Below are 22,481 nucleotides of genomic sequence, written 5' to 3'. Positions count from 1 at the left end.
GTATTAATTTCCTAGGACTGCCTTAAAACTGTTGGGTAGATAAATACAAAACAAATGTATTTTTCCACAGTTCTAGAGGCTAGAAGTCCAAAATTCAGGTGTTGGCAGGACCCTAGAAAGCTCCCTGTAAAGGATCTTGGGAAGAATCCTTCCTTGCCTCCTCCTAGAGTCTGCTAGTTGCCAGGAACCCTTGGCATTCCTTGGCTTGAAGCTGCATCACTGCAATTTCTACTTTTATGTTCATGTGGCAGTCTTCTATACACGTCTGTGTGTACCAAATTTCCTCTTCTTATAAGGATACCAGGCATCAGATTGGTGGCCCACCCTAATCCAAAATGACCTCATCTTAACTTGAGTACATCTGTGAAGACTCTATTTCAAAGTCAGGTCACATTCACAGGTACCAGGGTTGAGCTTCAACACATCTTTCGATGGGAGGCACAAATCAACCCACTATGTCTGCCAAAACACCAAATATACTTTATGCCTATCACCTGAGCAGTCATCGAAGCTGAAGGAAGACCCCCACTCTGCAGCAGACCACACTTCAAATGTGGATCACATTTATGAGATCACTTAGCACTGGCCAGCAATATTACCACAGACCCAACAAACTTGCTTTCTCACACTCTTAACAAATGTTTCAATTATTCTTTTCCCTCCATAAACATCCTACAACATAGAAATAAGCTGCTGTTGAGAAATTCATAGAGAAAATAGGGGCAGACTAAACTCAATCACTGTTTCACTACCTCACCAGCACATACTCATGCATTTTTCTTTCCAGTTCCAAAAGGTCATCAGTTCCTGCCCCTTTAGAGTACCAATCCTTCCATATTTTGTTCTGGATTCCATCTCCTTTTGCCAAGTCAAGGCCTTTGTTCTTGCCAATATTGCTTCGATTAGCTCCCTCATCAGTTTTCTCCTTCACTGATTCTTTCACAATGTCTCATGTCACTCTTTAGAGCCACAGACAACCACATCCTTCAATTCTATATGACATTTTCAGCAACCTCATCTCTCTGCATAGAGCTGCTGCACTCAATGTCACTACTTCTATCCTCTCACTCTCTATTTTTTAAACCTGTCTTATTATGAAATATATTATAAATAGAAGGCATATAACATTTGTGCACAATCTAATGAACAGCAATAAAGAATGTTCACCTTTGAACCTCCTGCACACCTAAGTCATAGAATAGCCCCAAGGCCTTTGAAACCTCTTACTTGTCCTACTAGCACTGCAAGCTTCTCTCTCTATCTCAAAGTTACAGTTGTCCTATATTTTGTAATAATTATGTCCTTATTTTTCTATATGGGTTTTTATTACATATATTTGTCTCTAAATAAAGGTAAGATAATTTTATATGAATTAAATTAGATTATAATATTTAGTGAGATAACATTATATAAATTAAACTGTATTATTTAATTTGTGTGATTTTTTGAGATGTTACTATGTTGATATGAGTAGCTGTAGTTGATTAACTTTAACTGCTGTCTAGCATTCCAAAGTTTGGCCTACAAACTACAGATTTATTCTCCTGCCAATGGACACTAAGTCACGTCCAGTTTTATGTTTTCTAAATAATTCTGCTATGAACATTCCCGCACATGGGTCTCCTTTTGCACATTGGCAATAACTTTCATAGAAGTAAACTTGCTAGGCATGTACCCTAGATAAATGACACATTTTTCTCCCCAAATTCTGCATTCATGTCAGCAGCATATGTGCAAGTTTCTTCTGCTCCATATCACTACCATCATCAGAATAAGCCTATTCCCTAATTTTGAAAATTTATTCTTATGTAAAATACTATCTTGTACTTTTAAGTACAATTCCATTATTACTTAGAGGTTGAACATCTTTTGATATGTTTATAGAACATTTGCATTTTCTTTTTTTTAATGCAGTCTTATATCTAGCGGCCATTTTCTTTTCTGCCCATTGTCTATCAAGGTCTTTGTCTTTTTAAAAAATTTTTGTAGTGTTCATCTATTTTTGCTATTAATCTCTTGCTATTTAAATATGTTACAAGTATCTTTTACAAGTTGGTGGCTTGTCCATTATCTTTCTTTATGGCATTTATTGATAAATTGAAGTTCATAATTCTAATACAATAAAATGTCAGCTATTAAATGTATGACTAGAATTTTGAACATCTAGTTTTTCAAATCCTCCCATATTTCAAGAAACTACGTATTTTCCTATGGTTAAAAAAACGATAATGCCATATTTTGCCTTTAGTATTTAAGTTCTTGAACCATTTGGAACTGATATTTTAGAATTGTATGAAATAAGAATAAACTATATTTTTGTATTGAATATGAGCTATATCAGCAACATTAAAAATAATCTATCCACTCTCTGACTCTCTGAAATGGCTGCTCTTTCTTATGTCAGATTTTTACTCAAGCGTGATGTATTTTAGGTCTCTTTTTTTCTGTCTTATTGGAAAATTTATATCTACACCAATACCATTCTACCCTTTATAATACAATATCCGGGGACTACTTTATTACTAATACTTAGGATACGTAGTCCTGATCTCAATAGCCATGCTTTATAGTGCCATGTTGCTGTGTTCATTATGTCACTTTTATAATACTAAAATTTATTTCTGGTTTCCCATTTGAAATCCTGTCCCTTTCTCCCCTACCTCTTCATGTCTTAATTGAACTTACATTTTACTTTTGTCAGTACTCATCAGTCTAGCTTAGATCTCTTTGTGTCAATCTCGATGAACATTCTTTGACTCTGAACCATGGCATTTTTCAGCTTGGGGCTGGCACTCAGAACACCAACCTCATCTTTATACAAAGTTTCAAATAAGAAGCACGCCTTACCCTACCACCTAAGGCAGCCCTAGGTCTCTCACATCTTACCTTTCCTGATACTTAAACCTCATAAAATCATCACTCTAGTGCTGTATGAGTGATGTTTTGAATATATTCTGGCAGCACCAGCTGTGATACTATTAGTAATTATATAATATATAATACAAAACTGAGCAAGTGAAAATAGGTGCAGGTAATAATTATTCTGGGACAATATAGTACATGAAGACTGTTCTAACTGACTAAGATCATAGATCAACCAAGATTATATTTGGCATGCAGCATGTGATCTAGAGACAATTCATTTTATATCAAGCACTATGTTTCAGGCCTATAGATCTTCCCATAGACTTTTGCCATTCCCATGCTAAAGTACTTAAACTGAGTCAAAAAAACACGCAATTTTATTAAGAGCAATTGTCTCCAAATATTCTTCTAACATACATAACTGAATAAATTCAATGGGACTTTACTTTTAAATTCTGCATACAGACATCTCCTAAATGATCCTGACATACATTAGTAGATTTGATGATAGATACCTGACTCACACGTTTAGACACTGAAGTGTGGTTAAGGAGATAAACATAGTCAGGCTTGGTGGCTGAACATAGCACCCAATCTGTGCAATGCTAAAATCAAGGGGTGAAAAATGCCCGATTATTAGAACCAGAGTTAAAAATGACTACAGTTTGGCCTTATCCTGCATTTTGGTGGTTATTTTTCTCAAAATTCAAACTGACCACTGACTGGCTGACCATGCATATGGAATACATCATCCCAGTCCCAAGGTCCTTGAGGTGGAATAAAGTGACCTGGGACAGTGCTACCCAAGTTCCTGAAAAATAGTGATCCTTGATGTGGTCATTGAAAGAGAAAGAGGTGATGTGGTCACATATATTTGGTAAACAATGTCTACTATATTTCTTCTTGAAGATTCACCATATATGCAGTGTTAAAGCCATGAAGTGCTCTACAGTCTACACATCTACTTGTTGGGTCCTCTTCCTGCTTGGAAATTACTGATTTTATTGTCAGCCTCTGTGTTGCCATCCAATGTGTGGAGAGGCACATGAAGGGGAATGCAGGCAGGGCAGTTGGGTGTGTTGACGTATTTTTGCTTACACTATGATAAATAAAGGAGTCTTTGCTGAGTTGCAGAAATGGCCAGGCTAGGTTCAGCACCCCTGCCTAGTCCAAGGTACCCTTTCTTCATCCAAACCACACCCTAACACATAACTTTTGATGTGGAAACATGAAGTGCTCTTGTTTAGCGTCACACCAGTAATCTGAAAGGTTTTCATTTTCTTGAAGCTCGTGTTACCATGAGACTCTATGATATGGTTTGGCTGTATCCCCAACTAAATCTCATCTTCAAGTCCCACACATTGTGGAAGGGACCCGGTGGGAGGTAATTGAATCATGGGGGTAAGACTTTCCCATGCTGTTCTCGTGATAATGAATAAGTCTCACAAGAGCTGATGGTTTTAAAAACGGGAGTTTCCCCACACAAGCTCTCTTTTTGCCTGCAACCATCCATGTAAGATGTGACTTGCTCCTCCTTGCCTTCCATTATTATTGTGAGGCCTCCCCAGCTATGTGGGGCTGTCAGTTCATTAAACCTCTTTCTTTGGTAAATTGCCCAGTATGGGATATGTCTTTATCAGCAGCGTGAAAATGGACTAATATATACTCTACTCCGAATTTGATGTACCTCCCAAGCTTGTCCATGTCCTCCAGTATTTTTCCTACAGTGATTTCAGGTGTTTCCTCCAGATCTAGAGTAAACAATCCCATACCACAAACTCAATCCACCTTCCAGTTTTTTCCTTTAATACAGTCTTAATGACAAATCCCCTTTTACCTTTTTCTTTGACTTTAACCCTGTCAATATCATCTATCCCTTTAAATTCAATACTATGGAATTGCATCACATAAATACATAATTTATGTTAAATAATCTATCTCTATCACTTTCACTTGCTCTCACAACTTAACAGACTGTAAAATCATATCCCAAATGTGCAGGTTATATACAGAAAACTACTACTATATGTATGATTTAAAGGCTTTTCAAGAGTATCTGTAATGACATGTAATTTTTGTTTTAGGCATTAACTTTATAAGTAGCCTTTATAGCAGCTGAATAAAAATTCTCCTGCTGTATGACTTCAATACCAAAATCCATTTTTAGTTGGGAAAATGGGTGGTCACCTTGTTATCAGGTAATTTAAGCAGTTTGTGAATTATGTCTAATTAATTTTTGTGTTGAAGGATAATGTTTGTGTCAAGTGCAAATCTCTCAACTGTATAGGGAGTAGAATATTAACTCTTATGAAACTTATATTGGGTTTAAGATGATTTGGCAAGCTAATTTGCTAATTTTCTGCAAAATATGCTGATCTCTTCAAAACCTGATTGGATGGTATGTTTCATAGATAGCAGAACTTACAGAATTTTTTATTGCAAATGAATATTTTTATCTACATGTCACATTTTTCTAGGAAGAAGATGTTCATCTTCAGAGCAATCTTCAATCTAAAGCTCTCTGCCAGTGCTACAAAATTATCAGATTTGTTTGATATATTTTCTTGATTATGCATTTCTACAGACTAAGTATCAGCATAGTAAAGACTCCATAATATAGAGTTCTAATCAGCTGTACATTTAACTAAAATTTTTCATGGAAATATAAATGGAATTTTAGATTCATGTTAAACCTCTCTTGCAAAGTTCTCAATATCTATGTGTATACTTTCAACTGTAATTTTTTTAAAAGAAGACATTCCTACCAAGCTACTCAATATATTTTTCAATTATTATCTGATGTATCTACTGATGTAATATGTCTCAAAAACTACTTGGGAGGCTGAAGCAGGAGAATCGCTTGAACCCAGGAGGCAGAGGTTGCAGTGAGCCAAGATCATGCCACTGCACTCCAGCCTGGTGACAGAGCAAGACTCCATCAAAAACAAAAACAAAAACAAAATTTAAAAACAAAACCAAAAAACCCTCAGCACTAAATAAAATATGCATTGTTTTATGTATTAGTAGCACTACCAGTACTTGTTTACCCCTAACCTCTCAAAAATATATATAAGCACATTGATGTCATGTATAGAACTGAGGACTGACCTAAATCCTATAAACAAAGCTTATATATTTCTTCCTAAAACAAAATATTTTCCATTATGCTTAAAATAACTTTTATTAATAACAGTCAGGTACTTTATCAAACTAAGAAATATCAACAGTTTCTCAGTATTTTTCCCTAAGCATATTGTCAAAGCTACCATTGCTGCAAATGCCAAGGTATGTTATGGTTATCAGTTAATATTTCACAATCCAAGAATAGAAAGCTTAAAAGGGAATTGTGACATTCCAAGAGCAATGGTTAGGAAAATGTTGAGGGGCTTCCTTTCGTTAGAGATGGGATATTCATGGTAGACAAATTAGGTTGCCTACTGGTTTGATCAACTGATTAATCATTAGGATAATTCAGTCTGATGTGTACTGAAGAATTCACTTATTATACTGCAAAATGAGAAATAAAAATATAACCCTTCGCAAAGGTGTCATGATGTGGCCAAATTAACAAATGAAAGCTCTATAGATAAATTTTAATAAGAATGAATTCACAGAAAAGGAAGGGATAAGTAATTTTGCATATTCAACACAACAAATAATCATTCCAAAAAGCTGGTAAGCCATTCTCAAAATTAGCACTAGCATAGTCTATAGCAGAAAACTCAAATGAGTAAGCTGCTAAAATATGCTCTTCTTTAAAAATTTTGTTCAACATACTTGCTTTTACTTGTTTTTCACTTGGAACTGTTAATGACAAGAAATAATAAGGTTAACAGTAATAACAAGTCTGCTTATCTCTTTCCAAAATAATTTTAAGGTTATTTTAATTGTTTAAAGATTGTGTGTATAATATTGGAAGCTAAACAAATACAAGATCTGAGAAACAGAAAATAAAATACTGTGCAATTTTTTTGATATAATCCAAATATATTCTATGAATTATAGAATTTAATTGTTTGTTATTCATACAACTTCTTCCAACACAGAATGTTCATTCAAAACTCATTCATCTTGCTCCCCATTTTTAATTACCCAAAGATCTCATTTTTTTATATACAGGCAAATGCATTTTCCTCAAAGTCTATAAAATAGTGTGAAAAGAATGAGTTTGCTTGATAAATTATTCAAATCGAAGGTTTTCATTTTTGAACTACAGCTAATTACTGCTAAGTTGCTGCATTGTAATCACACACCAAAATAAAAATTTAATAATTTCAAGAAATTTATCTTATTTTGTCAGGTTCAATATTAGACAGTAATATTTAACTATTAAAACTTTTAAAATTGGCTACACCAACAGTCATTCTGTATGTCTCTCTATCTTTCTATAATGCATGCACTACCTTAGGTTTCTTCTTACATACATAAGTGAGAAGATGTGTTATGCTTGAGGAAATGCAACTCTGAACCAATAGGGTGTTCTCTGGAAAGAAGACAAAACATTTCTTCCCAAATGTCAAATACTGTGAAAATGTGAAATGCTGAAATGTGCAATTATTGTATCATGTAAATTATTTTAAAGGTTTCATTTTCTTAAATTTATAAAAATGTAATTATTCTATTTGGTGTTTCTTCCTTCACCCAATAAGCCATCATCAAGTGCCCAGTGTGTCCTGGCATTACAATAGGTGTCTGGGGATAAAGAGAAAAAACAGTCGGCTTCTTCTTATTTCTGACTGTATAAGGTAGAAAAGGGAAAAGATAATGATTTTAACAGCATATGGAATATTATAAAAGTAAGAAAATGATGCTATGGGAAGTAATTGGACAGACACTTACAACAGATTTGAGTTGTCCCAGGATGTTTTACAATCTTTAAAAATGAATAATAAATGTGGATTCAAACCTGTAGTTTTCCATGGTTTGTGGCAGGATGGGAGTACAATTGAGCCCCTTTTCATGGTTATTTAAATAAGACTGAGCAGATGCTATTTCCATTTAAATAAAATGAAATGGGAGGAATGACTGATGGGTATCACATGAGGTTATAATCACCTATACACACACACACATACACACAACACTGAATAACTCAGTGAAGCTCCTTCAGTAGGAGTTAGCCAGGCAAAAACAAGAGGTGATAGTTTTAAACGAGGGAAATATAAATGGTTTCAGACATTTTTATTTGAATGATTAATTGGGCAGGTTAAATGCTAGAAAACTTCAAAACAATAATTTGGTATCCATAACGACTGCACTTTAAGGGTTTTTTTTTTTTTTTTTTTTTTTGATAGGTTTATTTGTCTGGTTGTTTGACTCTCAATCATTTGTTTTTCTTATCAGAATGTAAATATATTTAGGGCAAAATCTACTTTTACTCTCACTGCAACTCCCTTGAACACTCAGGAAATGTTATTAAGATTATGAATTGGGAGATAATATTTGCTGGAAGTGATTATTCCATACTATAAAAACAAAGCAATGTATAATGCATTTACAGAAAGTGTTTTGTTCTTGTTTTGTTTTGCTTTTACACTAAACTGTGAAACAGTACACTTCACAAATACTGCACAGATGAATTCACTGAGGATCTTGTGAAGTTGCAGACTCTGATTCAGTAGGTCTTGAATGGGGCCAAAAATTCTGCATTTCTAATAACCTCTTGGGTGATCCTGATGCTGCTAGTTCACAGAACACACATTGAGGAGCAAGGGTGTAACATTTGGCTTTCATTTTCTAAAGCTGCATTGATGTTATGTCCATGTCAAGAACTTGGAAAAAACCACTGTGAGATGGAAGCATTCCCTGCCTTTTACTGCTACTGTCTTACCACCTGTTTGAGGCTACAGCATTAATAAACACTGGACATCAGTATTTGGGGTCCAGCAACAGTGGTCTTACTCACCTGAATGTTCTTTCTTTGGTGACTTTGCTGTATCAAAAAGGAAAGAAAAAAAATCAACATTTTATGTCATTCAATTGCAATTCAGTATTCAATTGCAAATCAAATAATATTATGAAATTGTGAGAACAGAGGAATTTAAAAACAGTTACCTGGTTCCACATGTTTTTCTTTCTTTTCCTGTTCTGAAACATATTATTATTGTTATTATTATTATTATTCTAAAGTTTATGAATCCCAACTTAATTATTTGAACACAAAGAAACATGCATGTGCTGATGCCAGATTGCAGCAACTAATAATAGCTTACATAAAAAGACTAAGATTGTATACTTAAAATAATAACTTCTTCCATTTATCTTGGGAGTTTCCTTATGGGGCAGCATCAAAATATTCTGAATATTAGAGGAATTTGAATTTTTTACAGATGATAAACCAGAAAAATAAAATAGAATCCAAAAAGGGTAAAAAAATGAAATTTGCTATTATATTAGATCAATATGAAATAAATTTGAGTCAAAATAGTAAGTACAAAAGACAATTACTACAGCTTTTTAAGAAATTGCTTAGTTTTTTGAGACAGGGTCTCGTTCTGTTGCCAGGTTGTAGCGCAGTGTTACAATTCAAGTTCACTGCAGCCTCCACCTCCTGGGCTTAATTGATCCATCAATCTCAGCCTCCCAGATAGCTTGGGTCTACAGGCACACACCATGTGTAGCCAGATTTGTTGTATGTGTGTGTGTATGTGTGTGTGTGGAGACAAAGTCTCACCATGTTGGTCAGGCTGGTCTCAAATTTCTGAACTTAAGAGATCCACCCACCTCAGCCTCTCAAAATGCTAGGTTTACAGGCATGAGCCACAGCACCCCACCTTATTGCAGTTATTTTAAAATAATTCTCAGAACGTTGAAGATTAGCGCATTTCATGTGGACTGCCTCTTCTAAGAATCTTCTTGCATGGAAGAAATAGCTGTTAAGCTAAGACAAAGGCTTTTTGAGATACATTTAAGACACTAATATAGAAAAAGAAGTTTCAGGGTAAAACATTTGCCTTGCTTTTCGGACAAATGCTCCTTTTGGAGTCCTCTTTATATGGCATTTCTTTTCAGGAATCTACTTTTGTCAATATTGTATGAGACAAAGCATTATTTTGTTCTCAAGATTAAGCTGATATTTACATTATAATAAGCACTAATTTTATAAGAATTGCAAGTACTAATTTTATATGAAGTGCTATCATCTACATTTCTATTCTTATTTATTTTGCCTTGACAACCTTGTCAAATTAATTTAAAAGAAGATTTTCAAGAAATACTTTAACATACACACATTTTTATCTGATATTTTAAAGAAAAAGAATGGAAAGATTCTTAAAGTTTTATTTAATGAATAGATTTTGAAGACTAGAATATGTGCATGCTGAAAGAATTCTACAGACTATATTTTAAAAATATAGAGTGTCATAGAATGCTATGGTCACCACATCAATTTCTCAAGTATACAATTTTGTTAGTCAGGCTTTGTAATTAAACAAGTATGGTATGAGCAACTTATCCTCCTTTAAGAAAGCCTTTAAGCAGTAAAACAAAAAAATGAAACAAATGGTTTGACCAAGTGTTGCAGGTCAAAAGGAAGAAGCTATGAAAATTTAGCTAAAATTAAACAAAATTAGAACATTATCAAATGTTGTCTGGCAAATGAAGAGCAATTAAATGCATTGTTTAAGGTATTGCTTAACTGAAGCTCTAATCATAACACATTTCTAAGAAATTTGTGATGACAGTCACAAATAATCAGTGATGACAGTCAAAAAAGTACTGGAAGCAGATTTCGATATGCATCAAAATTGAATACCAACTATACAAAAGATTAAAAGTTAAAACAAAAGTCCCCTCAATCTTATCAGAAAGCCATTATACAAGCTGGAAAATAGCTGTGCTAATTTGTTCATTATACAGGATAGCTCATGGTGTAGTTATTGAATTACCATATTACATATACATTGATTTATTCTTTAACTCTATAGGGACCACAAAATCATGCTATGGTTGATTTTTGAGGCCTCTCTCTTTTACTTTTTATTTTGAAAAAAATTATAGCTCACAAACATTTACAAAATGTACAGGACGGTCTCGTACTCTTCATCCTGTTTCCCCTAACCATAATTAAAAATATCTGAAAAGTGAACAACCTTTAAGTTGTGATTATTGGAAAAGTAGAAGCAAAATAAAATATAAAATTGGGCTGTACCATTGAATAAAGCAACCCTCAAGACAAAAAATCCAAATCAAAGAAATTCAAAGATACAACACTAAAAATAATAAAAGCAAGTCTAGATGATAAACCACAGCAAATGAGTGAATTTGAAAAGAATTGATAGGTGTTTTGAAGAAAACTATTTCTTCTCCTTATTGCTACCCAAGTCACAATCTGCGGACCTTCTCAAGGAGGGAAACCGCTGAGTTGTGAATGAATGCGTGAGAAGGCATGTTTATTTATTAAGTGCATCAGTGCCCTGAAGATTGCCAAGGAGCTGCAGTGTCTGCAGGAACTTTTAAATCATATAAACTGTAATAAAGGGTCTTAAGGCTCTCTCTATATATACTTTAATACTATTTTTCGAATCTCCGGTTGTCCTCCATTTTCCTGCTGGTTCAGTGTTTATAGAGTGCCTTCTGTATCACTGTGCCAGTACTCATCAGCAGCTCTGCACACACATAAATCTGAACTGAGAGAACTCACACCTCTCTATAGATGGATTGCTCCCCCTGGCTGAGTTGAAGTATAATTTCATGAGTGTCTCCACAGGGCATTTTAGAGCATTTTTACGACGTTGAATGTCTCAGCATCCTTACTTTATGTAGGGCCAAAACATACATAAATATATTTCAATTGGTATGTATTTTAAAACATATTTTTGATACTACTAGACTCTTAAAATCTCTATATTGCTGCTAATGTGCTAATTTTTAATAGTAAATGGAATAAGTTTAGGTGGTTTTTTCTTTTTTTTTTTGGCTTTCTTTTGTTAAATATATCTTATTTTCTTCAGAGGAGAACATATATTTGTGAAAGACATACCTTAAGGTATTGAGCTTGACTGAACTGTTAGCAAACAGCCTTAATAGTGTATTAAAGCAACAGTGGATGAGGCTGAATAGCAACACAATTAGACAGAGCTCATAGTGCGTGTTGGGGGAAATTATGTTATGGGAAATATGTCATATATCACATGTACATTCCAAAATGCTACAGATTACAAAAAGAAAGATAGGAAAAAAGTTGTAAAGCTAGCCTGGAAAAGAACTTCTAGTCAATCTTCAAAAGACTGAGAACTAACCAGATTAGGACTAAATTTACAAAAACATAAGTCAGTTTGGGTTAATGGAATGCAGTTTTAGTTTTGATTACAAGCTCGTCAAGAGTATTGTTAGATGATTGCATGAGCTTGAGAAAGTGTTCTAAAAATGATTACTATGCTTCTCAGTCCACTATAACCCCCAGACTGTGTATTTTTTTCAGTTGGACAAAAAACAACAGAGTTCACATGCATAAAACGTAGGAAAGGCGGATTCAAAACTCCAGGTCTAAATACAGCAGCAGGCAAATAATAGTAGTAAAAAAAAAATAGTACACAAATACACTGCATGCATTTCCTTACTTTTTCCCTTGGGCTGTTCTACTGAAAGAAATACAAACAAAATCATTGCTCTTAAAACTTTAAAGATAAAATTTACTACCCTACATATTGATTAGACTAATTTTTCCCACCGCTCCTTCCAATTTTCTCTCCTTAAATTTCACAGTGAGGTGAAATTTCACAGTGAGGTTATGAGGTATTGTTAATTACTGTAGGTGCTTCCATAATTTGATTGGCAAACATTATTTGACAATAAATTAACCCATGATTATAATGTTTAACCATTTTAAATTATTTACACCTGATGTGTGTTTCTTAAACACATAAAAACACTATGTGAACAAGTCTAGGAGGCACAGATATACTTGCCAAATGAATTATTCAAGACTGAAAGGGATAAATCAGTTCCTAATTGATGCTGGTCTGTCAAAAAGTAATTGAGTGTGTGCTTTCTAGTAAAATAAATGTTTGATACTGAAAATTTTTCAATTTCTTGTCAAGTAAACATTTCTTTGGAAACAACTACTGCGAAAGGTAAATACATGCAGTGTTTACTTCTATTACTGCCAAATACCTCTCATAGCAGTACTGTCAGAATAGATTTGGCTCTCTCTCTCTCTCTCTCCCCCTTAATCTCAATCATTTTTTCTTCTCCTCTATACCACACATAATTCCTTCTTCTATGTCAATCCTTTAAGAAGGTATGCTATTTCAGGGTTAATCAAACATAAGGCAGAAAAAAAGAAATATGTCCAGTACCTTCTGCAGGTTTTTTTGTTTTCTTGGAATCTGAAAACACAAAGATAAATTATTAATAAAACAGATATAATAAATCAACAGCTGATTAGCTCACAACAATTTTCTATAAACAATGAAATAAAATTGATTATTCAACAAAATTGATCATTTGCATGATATATTTCTAGAATATGAGACTTAGAAACTGTTCTGTTTTGTGGGAATGAGTATTAGAGTGAAGCAGGAGTGAGAAACTCTTTATAAAATATTTTATGTTAATATTTTATAAAGAATATAAAACATTGAAAAACATAAATAAAAATATATCCACATACAATTTATAAAGAAATTTTGTTATCCTTATATAAGTTAATAACCTGTTAATGGAACATCAAACTGAGTAAATATATGGTCTATTTCCATAAAGATGCTTAGGAGTTCATGTAGTTAACTTGAAACTTTTCATTTGTTCGGCCGGGCGCGGTGGCTCAAGCCTGTAATCCCAGCACTTTGGGAGGCCGAGACGGGCGGATCATGAGGTCAGGAGATCGAGACCATCCTGGCTAATACGGTGAAACCCCGTCTCTACTAAAAAATACAAAAAACTAGCCAGGTGAAGTGGCGGGTGCCTGTAGTCCTAGCTACTCGGGAGGCTGAGGCAGGAGAATGGCGTGAACCCAAGAGGAGGAGCTTGCAGTGAGCTGAGATCCGGCCACTGCACTACAGCCTGGGTGACAGAGCAAGACTCCGTCTCAAAAAAAAAAAAAAAAAAAAAGAAACTTTTCATTTGTTCAATCTAAGTCAGTCCAGGTGAATTGTGCTGCACTCTCTCTGAATAATCAATACACTTTCAATACAGATATTCAGGTATTATTATGGTAATAGAAAAGAAATAGATTAGTGCTGACTCATGGGTTACTGACGAATACATCATTATATTTATAACTGTTACATAGTAATGTCTATTTAGTGGTCGAAAGACATCTATTTCATTTATAGTAGATAAACGTTCAGCCTAGATCTGATAAATTTATTATTTTCTATTATTTAGGCCATGAAACTTTCTGCTCCTACCACTTGAAAATGAAAACAAGAGGTTTTAAAGTTCATTTGTTTTAAGATGGAAGCACCTTAGCTTGAATTTTTGCTTCGGATATTTTATTTTTTTAATCTTCTTTGTCCTTTTACGGTTTCTGTTTTACTGTTTCTGAATTTTTAAATTCTCTATTACTGTAATTAGAACCATAATAATAAACTATGAATTGATACCTGCAAAAGGTAGCTAAATTGTTTTCTGGCTTACAATTATCTGGCTTGGAACCTAGAATGGTAGACATTTACTAATAGTTTGCAAGTTTACAGATTTCTGTGCCTTACAGTGGTGTGGTGGTATCACGACTTCACTTCCATGATGAAGAAAGGGAACTAAAATGTCTGGATATGATAACGGACTCATTGTCTCTTCACAAAAGGCAGTTAGATGGTCAACAAAATTGTTTTATGTAAAAATGATAATCAATGCCAGTAACATTGTTGTGAAGGTAATGTCCCACTTCTGTAGATGTGTCAGCTAGAAACACATTTTAGGAAACAAACTAGGAAAAGAATCCAGAAAGTCATAAAAGTGAGCATGTTTTTTGATGTGGTGATTCCATTTCTAGGAGTCCAAAGAGAAAAAAAGCAATATTATCATAAAAATATATATGTAGGGAAATGCTTTTCTCATGACTTTACTTTGTGTCTCTCAGTAACGGGAATATTAAACACTACCCTCTGAACAATAAGAGAGTGTTGATGAATTTGTGGTATATTCACACAATAGAAAAATACACAATTATTCAAATGATGTTTTTGCTGATTATGCCACAATCTGGAAAATATTAACTAAATAAGATGACTTAAATAATGCAAAATGAAAATCAAAGCATAACATAAAACAACTTGTTGTGTGATGTGAGTGTGTATGAACAAAGATTAGAAGAAAATATGCCAGCATACTAATGTTAGTTGTGGACAGATTAAATAATTAGGCAAGATTTTATTACCTCTCTTTCTGAATTTCAAATTTTTCTGTAACACGAATATGTTTTATTTGTAAGGGAAAGAAACAAACCTTGATTTAAAAAATAATAGATTCCTGAGACAAAACATTTACTTATTCAACATTTATTAAACCCTATTGTGTCCAACCCACTACAATGAAAGTAATTTTAGAATAGATTTTTCTTAATTAATCCCAGCTCTGAAAACCAATCTAAAAAATATTCTTGCTAATTAGTTTGTCATCAGGAAATTTCAATTAGTAGGCTAAGTTTGCTATCTGAAACACGTGCTTTGCAAATATTTTCTCATTCATTTTCTTCCTGAATAATTATTTTAATTGGATAAGCAAGCAATTCAAATATACAGAAAAAAATATGACATGAAACAGTTTTATATTAACAATATGCAGTGGCCACTTCTACTTAAAATATGAGAATCTTATAACACAATAGCCTAAGGTATGAACTTGATAGTTCAATGTCCATTGTAAGTTATCAATTAGTTTGACTCCAGTATACTGAAATAGTATTTCTGCCTGCCCAAGCAGTTGCGTGTTCCTCACTGACCAATCTCTTGAGTCTAGAATATAGCCAATAGGAAAAGCACAGGAGGATTATGAAGAGAACATGGTCATGCAGTAATAAATTCAACCTAAAGTTTGGGGGAAATGTGGGAACAGAGAGAAGATAAAACATGCCATATTAGAACAAGATTATTTCCAATCCCTATATTCTCTGACCAGATACTGGAATGGATAGAAAGCTCAATATAGCAAATGTAACTAAAGAATATCTGTAATTTTAATCTGTCTTTCTATTTCCTAATAATAAAAATCAATAATATATTTTATCAGATATCAAATGTACTAAAATGAAAGATTAAAACATCATATGAAGTCCAGAGTCAGGCAAATGAAACTCAGAATGTCATGATAAAGTTGTACATTTTCTTTTAGAGTCAACAGTGCAACAGAAATATAGAACTAAAGTGATAGAGCAACTTAAAACTATAGTGCTTGTGTCCAAAGATCACATACTGACTCTGAAGAGCTATTAATACTAGATGGTAATATTCATGCTATTAAACTTCATTATGCCCTTTCAGCATTCTTGGCTCAAACAGCTTAAAACATTACAAAGGCTTACTTGGTGAATATACTTCCCTGAAGACCATCTGCCCAATAATCTGGCCAGCAGTTTTTTAAGAACATTGAGGCTCCCAGCACTTGTGATTTAAAATCAGTGATGTGTTTGCAATCTGTTAAATCCATCACTCACTCATCTGTAGCAGTGTCTCAAGTAAGGCCTTTTATGTTCGTAAGTGATGCCAGATGAAAATGAAATACCAATTTATATTGAAGGGAAAAGTTAACTTTCTGATAGCCTACTAATGGTAGTACTGAAGTATCCTATCTCCTTTGTGGAACCTACTTGATTGACAACTTCAGTCAATTAGAATACCAGGAATTTTGCTTTGTTTTTCAGCATGATTTATCTTCTGGTCTGAATCCAGAAGCCGTAGAACTAGGGACTAATTCTCACATGTATTCAACTCTATTTGCTCTAGTTGTATCCAAAAATAAATCTCATCTGGCTGGTTCTCAGTGAATTTCTATCTTTCAGAAGATAACGTGGAATTCCTAGAATTCTGGTGGCTAGGAATTCATCAATCAAGCTGAGTTTGGATGAATAATATCTATCTGGATCTGCTAGTACAATTCAAGGAGCAACTAGTGATTACATACATCTAAGAACAGTCAATAGCAGATTATAACTTCCCAAACCTAAAAAGCTCACTGGAATATACCTTCCAGTAGTTAAAAAAAAATCATTCCTTGCCTGTGGTGTGAGAAAATAGGTACTTATTCATATTTCTTCTGGGTGTTATATTTATCTCGAGTTCTGAATACTACCGGTGCATGCACAGAATATATATTTGTTTAGAAATGTGCAAACCAAGGAAATGTGCTCACCCTCCATAAGGGATAAAAGTTAATTGGACATAGCCCCTTTAGACAAAAGGTTTAAGTCAATTAGAGGAATAGGAAAATAAACACAAGTAACATGAAATACAAGGTGGCAAGAAATAAATAATAGTAGAGAGATACAAATGGGAGATTATACATGCAGGAAAGTATTTTTAATTGATAGCATCAGACCTACTTCTCAGAGACAGGAAAATATATGAATTTTCAGAGAAGGAAAAAGGATAACCTCTGTTAGGATAACAACAAGAACAAAGGCAAGATGCCACATTGTACATGTAAAATAGAGAACGACTTGGTACAGATGAAGATGATAAAGGAAGAAACTGGGTGAGTATCGGATAACAGCTCACCATGATATCCTGGCAACCTTGCACATGTCCGCACAGGCCATGCAGGTAAAGTTTTGAACCACAGTTAATTTAAGTTTTGATAGGATGCCTTGCGATTCTCCCAGAACGTAGAAAGAAGGGAGGCTTGCAAAGACCTGCTGTGAGACCACCTCCCACATGGCTCCCTATCTCTCCCAGGAAATGTCAAGAGGCAGTTTCTCATCACCTCCTGATTCTGCCTAAAGCTGCCTGGAATAGAGCTGCAGACCACAAAATCATTTTGCTGTAGTCTGGATTAGCTCCTCAGCAATGACGTGTCCCCAACTTGTGTTGCATTATCTGGCCCCTTTTGTTTGGGCTTCATCCTTTTTGGTGTGTGGTGCAACAACCTTGGAGAGCTGGAACCTCGAGTTTTGCTATGAAAGTAATATATTGTCTCAATCTCAAATGGGATTATTGCATCTTTACTGTTGGAATTGTTTAGGTCTCGATCATGACCTTACCTTGAGGTACTCTTTTTTTTTTTTTTTTTTTTTTTTTTTTTTTTTTTTTTTTTTTTTTAAAAAAAGACATTTATTCAGCATCACAATCAGACTATTACATTTAGCAATCAACAGCATGGGTGCAAAAAAAAAAAAAAAATCTACGTTAAAACCCTTTGTTGGAATGCTTTACACTTTCCGCAGAACAGAAACTAAAATAACCTGTTATACAATTAGTCACAAATACAATCCTCGAGTTTTTTGCCCATACACATGAGTATTTGTCTAAAACATGTCTTCTTTGTAGCAGCTAGGCCCTGCCACCACTGTGCTTGGCTGAGTTCACAAATCTGTTGTGACCTGAAGCTTCCCTGTCACTTCTCTGGCTCTCCTCTCCTGTTAAGCTTTGTTTCCTAATTAAAATCTTCTGCCACTGCCACAGCTACTGCTGCTGCTGGAACCGCCATAGCCACCTTGGTTTTGTGGTTTTGCAAAGTATTGGCCTCCACCACCATAGGGGCCAGAGCTTCTGCCTCCAAAATTTCCTCCCTTCATGGCTCCAAAATTTGAAGACTGATTGTTGTAATTGCCAAAATCATTGTAGCTTCCACCACCTCCAAAATTGCTTCCATCATTACCAAATCCATTATAGCCATCCCCACTGCCACCATATCCACCACCACCACGGCTGCCACCAAAGCCACCACGATCACTGAAGTTTCCTCCACGACCGAAGTTGTCATTCCCACCAAAACCACCTCCACGACCACCACCAAAGTTTCCAGAACCACTTCGACTTCTTTGGCTGGATGAAGCACTAGCCATCTCTTGCTTTGACAGGGCTTTCCTAACTTCACAGTTGTGGCCATTCACAGTATGGTATTTCTGAATGACAGTCTTATCCACGGAGTCATGGTTGTCAAAGGTTACAAAGGCAAAGCCCCTTTTCTTGCCACTGCCTCGGTCAGTCATGATTTCAATCACTTCAATTTTCCCATACTGGTCAAAATAATCTCTCAGGTAATGTTCTTCAGTGTCTTCTTTAATGCCACCAACAAATATATTTTTCACAGTTAAGCGGGCACCTGGTCTTTGAGAATCTTCTCTTGAGACAGATCTCTTTGGTTCCACAACTCTTCCGTTCACCTTGTGTGGCCTTGCATTCATAGCTGCATCCACCTCCTCCACAGTGGCATATGTGACAAACCCAAAGCCCCTGGAACGCTTGGTGTTTGGATCTCTCATTACCACACAGTCCGTGAGCATTCCCCATTACTCAAAATGGCTCCTCAGGCTCTCATCGGTTGTTTCAAAGCTCAATCCTCCAATGAAGAGCTTCCTCAGCTGTTTGGGCTCTTTAGGAGACTCTGACTTAGACATGACGGCAGGGAGAAGAGAGACTTTAAGGATGCTTCTTCGGCAGCTTCCACGGGCAGAAAGGAGCAAGCTGACCGCCTTGAGGTACTCTTAATAGGCAGTCAGGAAAGACGATTCAGAAAAAGAATTTAAAAAACTTTAATTGCAGGTTAAGTCTTGTAGAGTACATTCAGTGGTCAGTGTAAAGCCACTCAATATTTTAAATAGGTTATGACATGAAAAGTTGAATAAAATCAGTTGAATATTTTGGAAAGAGGTAATATTAGAGGCAAATTAATTATCTTGGTCAAAGTTTTTCGTGTTCCTCTCAGGACTCCTTTAAAATCTTAACTATTAAAACTCCCAAACAGCCTTTTTTAATGTAGCTTCTATTGATACTTATAATTTAAAAAAATTAAAGCTGAGGAAATTTTTCAAATATGGCATTATTTCTGCATTTGTTAAAAATAATAAACCTGTTAAATGTTAACATAAATAACATGTTTTTATGACCAATACACTTCCCAATACAAAAAAAAAAATGGTGACATGAGTGACTTTTTTATTGCTTTTGTGAATATTATTAATGTCTGGTTTAATGAGAAAGCAATAGGATTTGCATATCTGCTTGGGCATTTACTGTGTTGTATTATTACCATTATTTAGCCTCTAGAAGTCTCTACTGCAAACTCAAGTGAGAACGACAGTGAGAAAGGCAAATGAAAACTTCCTATCACTTATAAAAATAAGTGAAACCTTGTAGAACCACTGAAAATGTCTCAGAGATCCACAGGAGTCCTTGACCACTGATTTTGTAGATCATTGTTCTGGTTGACATGAAAAGTTAGTAAGACCAACATGAGATCACAAATGGCAATGTGAGATCGCAAATAAAGAACTGGATCCTGCAAATGAAGATTAGTTGTTCTAATTATTATAGGAAGAATTAAACAAAAGGATCGTTCAGTAAAAGTGAAAATTCTGGAGGACTAAATGTAAGGGAAAAAATTAAAAAAAAAAAATCGGGGTTGAAGGTTATACCAATATTTCAGTCTTGCTGTCTACAAGGAGTGTTTTATATGTTTTTTAGCTGGTCATGGACTCTGGATCTCCTGAATCTACGTAAGCAGAGCTCATCGCAAGCTCCTCCAATATTGCATATTGATTATGGACAATGTTTCAAAAGGAGAAAAAATGAAAAGAGGTATATAAGCCAGAAAAAATAGAACAAAAATATCCCAGAGGCAGAGCAATGAGAGAAAAATAAATAAATAAACAAACAAACAAACAAACATAAAAAGCTTAAAGCGGTGAAATTGAAATTTGACTACTGTTTTATATAACCCAAAGGGTTAGAAGACTTTGATTTGAATGCCGATGAGAATGGGTCTGTATGTTACATAGTTCTGAAATTTCATAAAACTGTCAACATAGAAGGAGCCCTAGGATTTTGAGAAGTTATGCTTTATTCCTTATATCTTGAGAAAGATTAGATTAAAATTGCTTTCAAAAAGTAGCTCACCCTTTTGTGTGAGGTGAAGTAGAAAAAGCACATTCATGCAAAAGTATGCACATAATAGATACAGTTATCCGAGGGGAATATAGACAGGATAGCAGTCAAACCCCAACTCAGGATATTGGTAAATTGTACTCACAAAAGGCTCAGTGGGATTTTGCATAAAACTTACCTTCCTTCTTTTCATCCTTTCTAGCTGCTGCTGAAATAATGAAAATGGCATAAAGACATATGAAATGATCATTCCTCAGAATACTCCCCAGAATATGAGAATGTATTCCATATATTCACAAATTCAGTGGTCATCTACACACTAATAAACTCATCCAAATCTGTGATAGGAGTGTAACCAGAAAATATTACTTCATATAAAGATTTTTGTAAACTCAGAAATAAGCATTAGCAAAAGAAGAATAAAAATATATGGAGTTACACAGACAAGAAGTCAAATTTATATGTATATGCTTAGTGTAAATTCATTTTACATCTTAAATTGTTGTATCTGAGGAAACCACAATCTTTTCTAGAAGGTCATAAAATATAGACTATGAGTGGATTAATCAAAAAAAGGGGAAGTGATATTCCAAAAATTATCTATGCTTAGCTACTGAGGAGTTATATACCAGTCTGCAGTCTACATTTGCATTTATAATAGCCGTGTATAAAATACCCAATTTTAGGACGGGTAAATAAATATCCTACCCTCCTTTTAGTAAACTTATGCCTTCTTTTACATAGAGAAAAAGGTACAGAACACTTTAATCACCTTTGAATTCTGGCTTCCTCTGTGCTGATATTTATCTAATTCTGAACCATGAATCTAAATCTGGATCCACGTTGTTGCTTAAGGGTATTACCAGAAATATTAGGGAGAGGCACTCAACAGACTTAGAATTGTTCTAAGCAATATGACCCCTGGTTCTGTTTTATGTTCACCCAGGAGCTAAAATCATTCAGAGGTATCTTAGGTCACATTAGCTGAATTTGAGATTGTGCATAATCCAGCATGGTAATCCCACCTAAGTGGGATAGAATGTTGGGGATCACTTAGAAACAACACTTAGAAAACACTTAGAAACAACTGCTATGGACATTTGCTCTATGATACAATTGCCAAAGCTCTTTCAGGTACATCCTCTTATTGGGTTTTCATCATGACCTTGTTAAAAAAAGCAGCCCAGAGCAGAAAATGAAGCCTCTGAAACAATAAAATAATTTTCAGAGTATAAGCAGCAGAATTGGCTCTAATGATCAGGAATAAAAGACAGGATAAGCAGCAGGAAGAAAATGTATTTTAATTTATGACAAGTTATTTTTCTCTATTTTCTAAATGCTATTGATGTGCTGTTACTTTTGTAGTAGAAAAGTGAATTTATAAATAAATTAATTTACAAATATGATAATTCTACTTTGGGATATTTGTTTCTTTTTAATGTAGTTTTAGCTAATAATACACAAAATGTATCATATAACAATTATATAACAATTATATAATATAAATATTATATATTATGATGTTATTATATTATATATAATAAAATATATAATATTTATATAATATATCAAATTATATAATATAATATAGACTATAATATATTCTATATAATATGATCTAGAATATAT

The 22,481-nt window shown here is 34.3% G+C and overlaps 1 protein-coding gene and 1 pseudogene across 23 annotated transcripts in view; both read right to left on the bottom strand.

Moving 5' to 3' along the window:
* TRDN (triadin) overlaps window positions 1-22,481 on the bottom strand; it is a 407,680-nt gene that overhangs the window by 153,526 nt on the left and 231,673 nt on the right. For 15 of the 23 annotated variants that reach the window (XM_050788685.1, XM_050788686.1, XM_050788691.1 and 12 more), the window contains exons 14-19: window positions 21,031-21,060; window positions 13,167-13,196; window positions 12,429-12,449; window positions 8,920-8,952; window positions 8,771-8,797; window positions 6,643-6,669 (exon numbers count right to left, since the gene is read on the bottom strand). In XM_050788685.1, coding sequence (XP_050644642.1) covers window positions 6,643-6,669; window positions 8,771-8,797; window positions 8,920-8,952; window positions 12,429-12,449; window positions 13,167-13,196; window positions 21,031-21,060 — 168 coding nt within the window. Of the gene's footprint in view, window positions 1-6,642; window positions 6,670-8,770; window positions 8,798-8,919; window positions 8,953-12,428; window positions 12,450-13,165; window positions 13,197-21,030; window positions 21,061-22,481 lie in introns of those variants that run through there. The other 8 variants (XR_007725165.1, XR_007725167.1, XM_050788687.1 and 5 more) reach the window with 7 other exon arrangements.
* Window positions 18,018-21,024, bottom strand: LOC126953269 (heterogeneous nuclear ribonucleoprotein A1-like; annotated as a pseudogene).

The sequence above is a fragment of the Macaca thibetana genome, chromosome 4 (assembly GCF_024542745.1).
Source record: "Macaca thibetana thibetana isolate TM-01 chromosome 4, ASM2454274v1, whole genome shotgun sequence".
NCBI classification, from domain to species: Eukaryota; Metazoa; Chordata; class Mammalia; order Primates; family Cercopithecidae; genus Macaca; species Macaca thibetana.
This window is presented reverse-complemented; position numbering and strand designations above follow the sequence as displayed.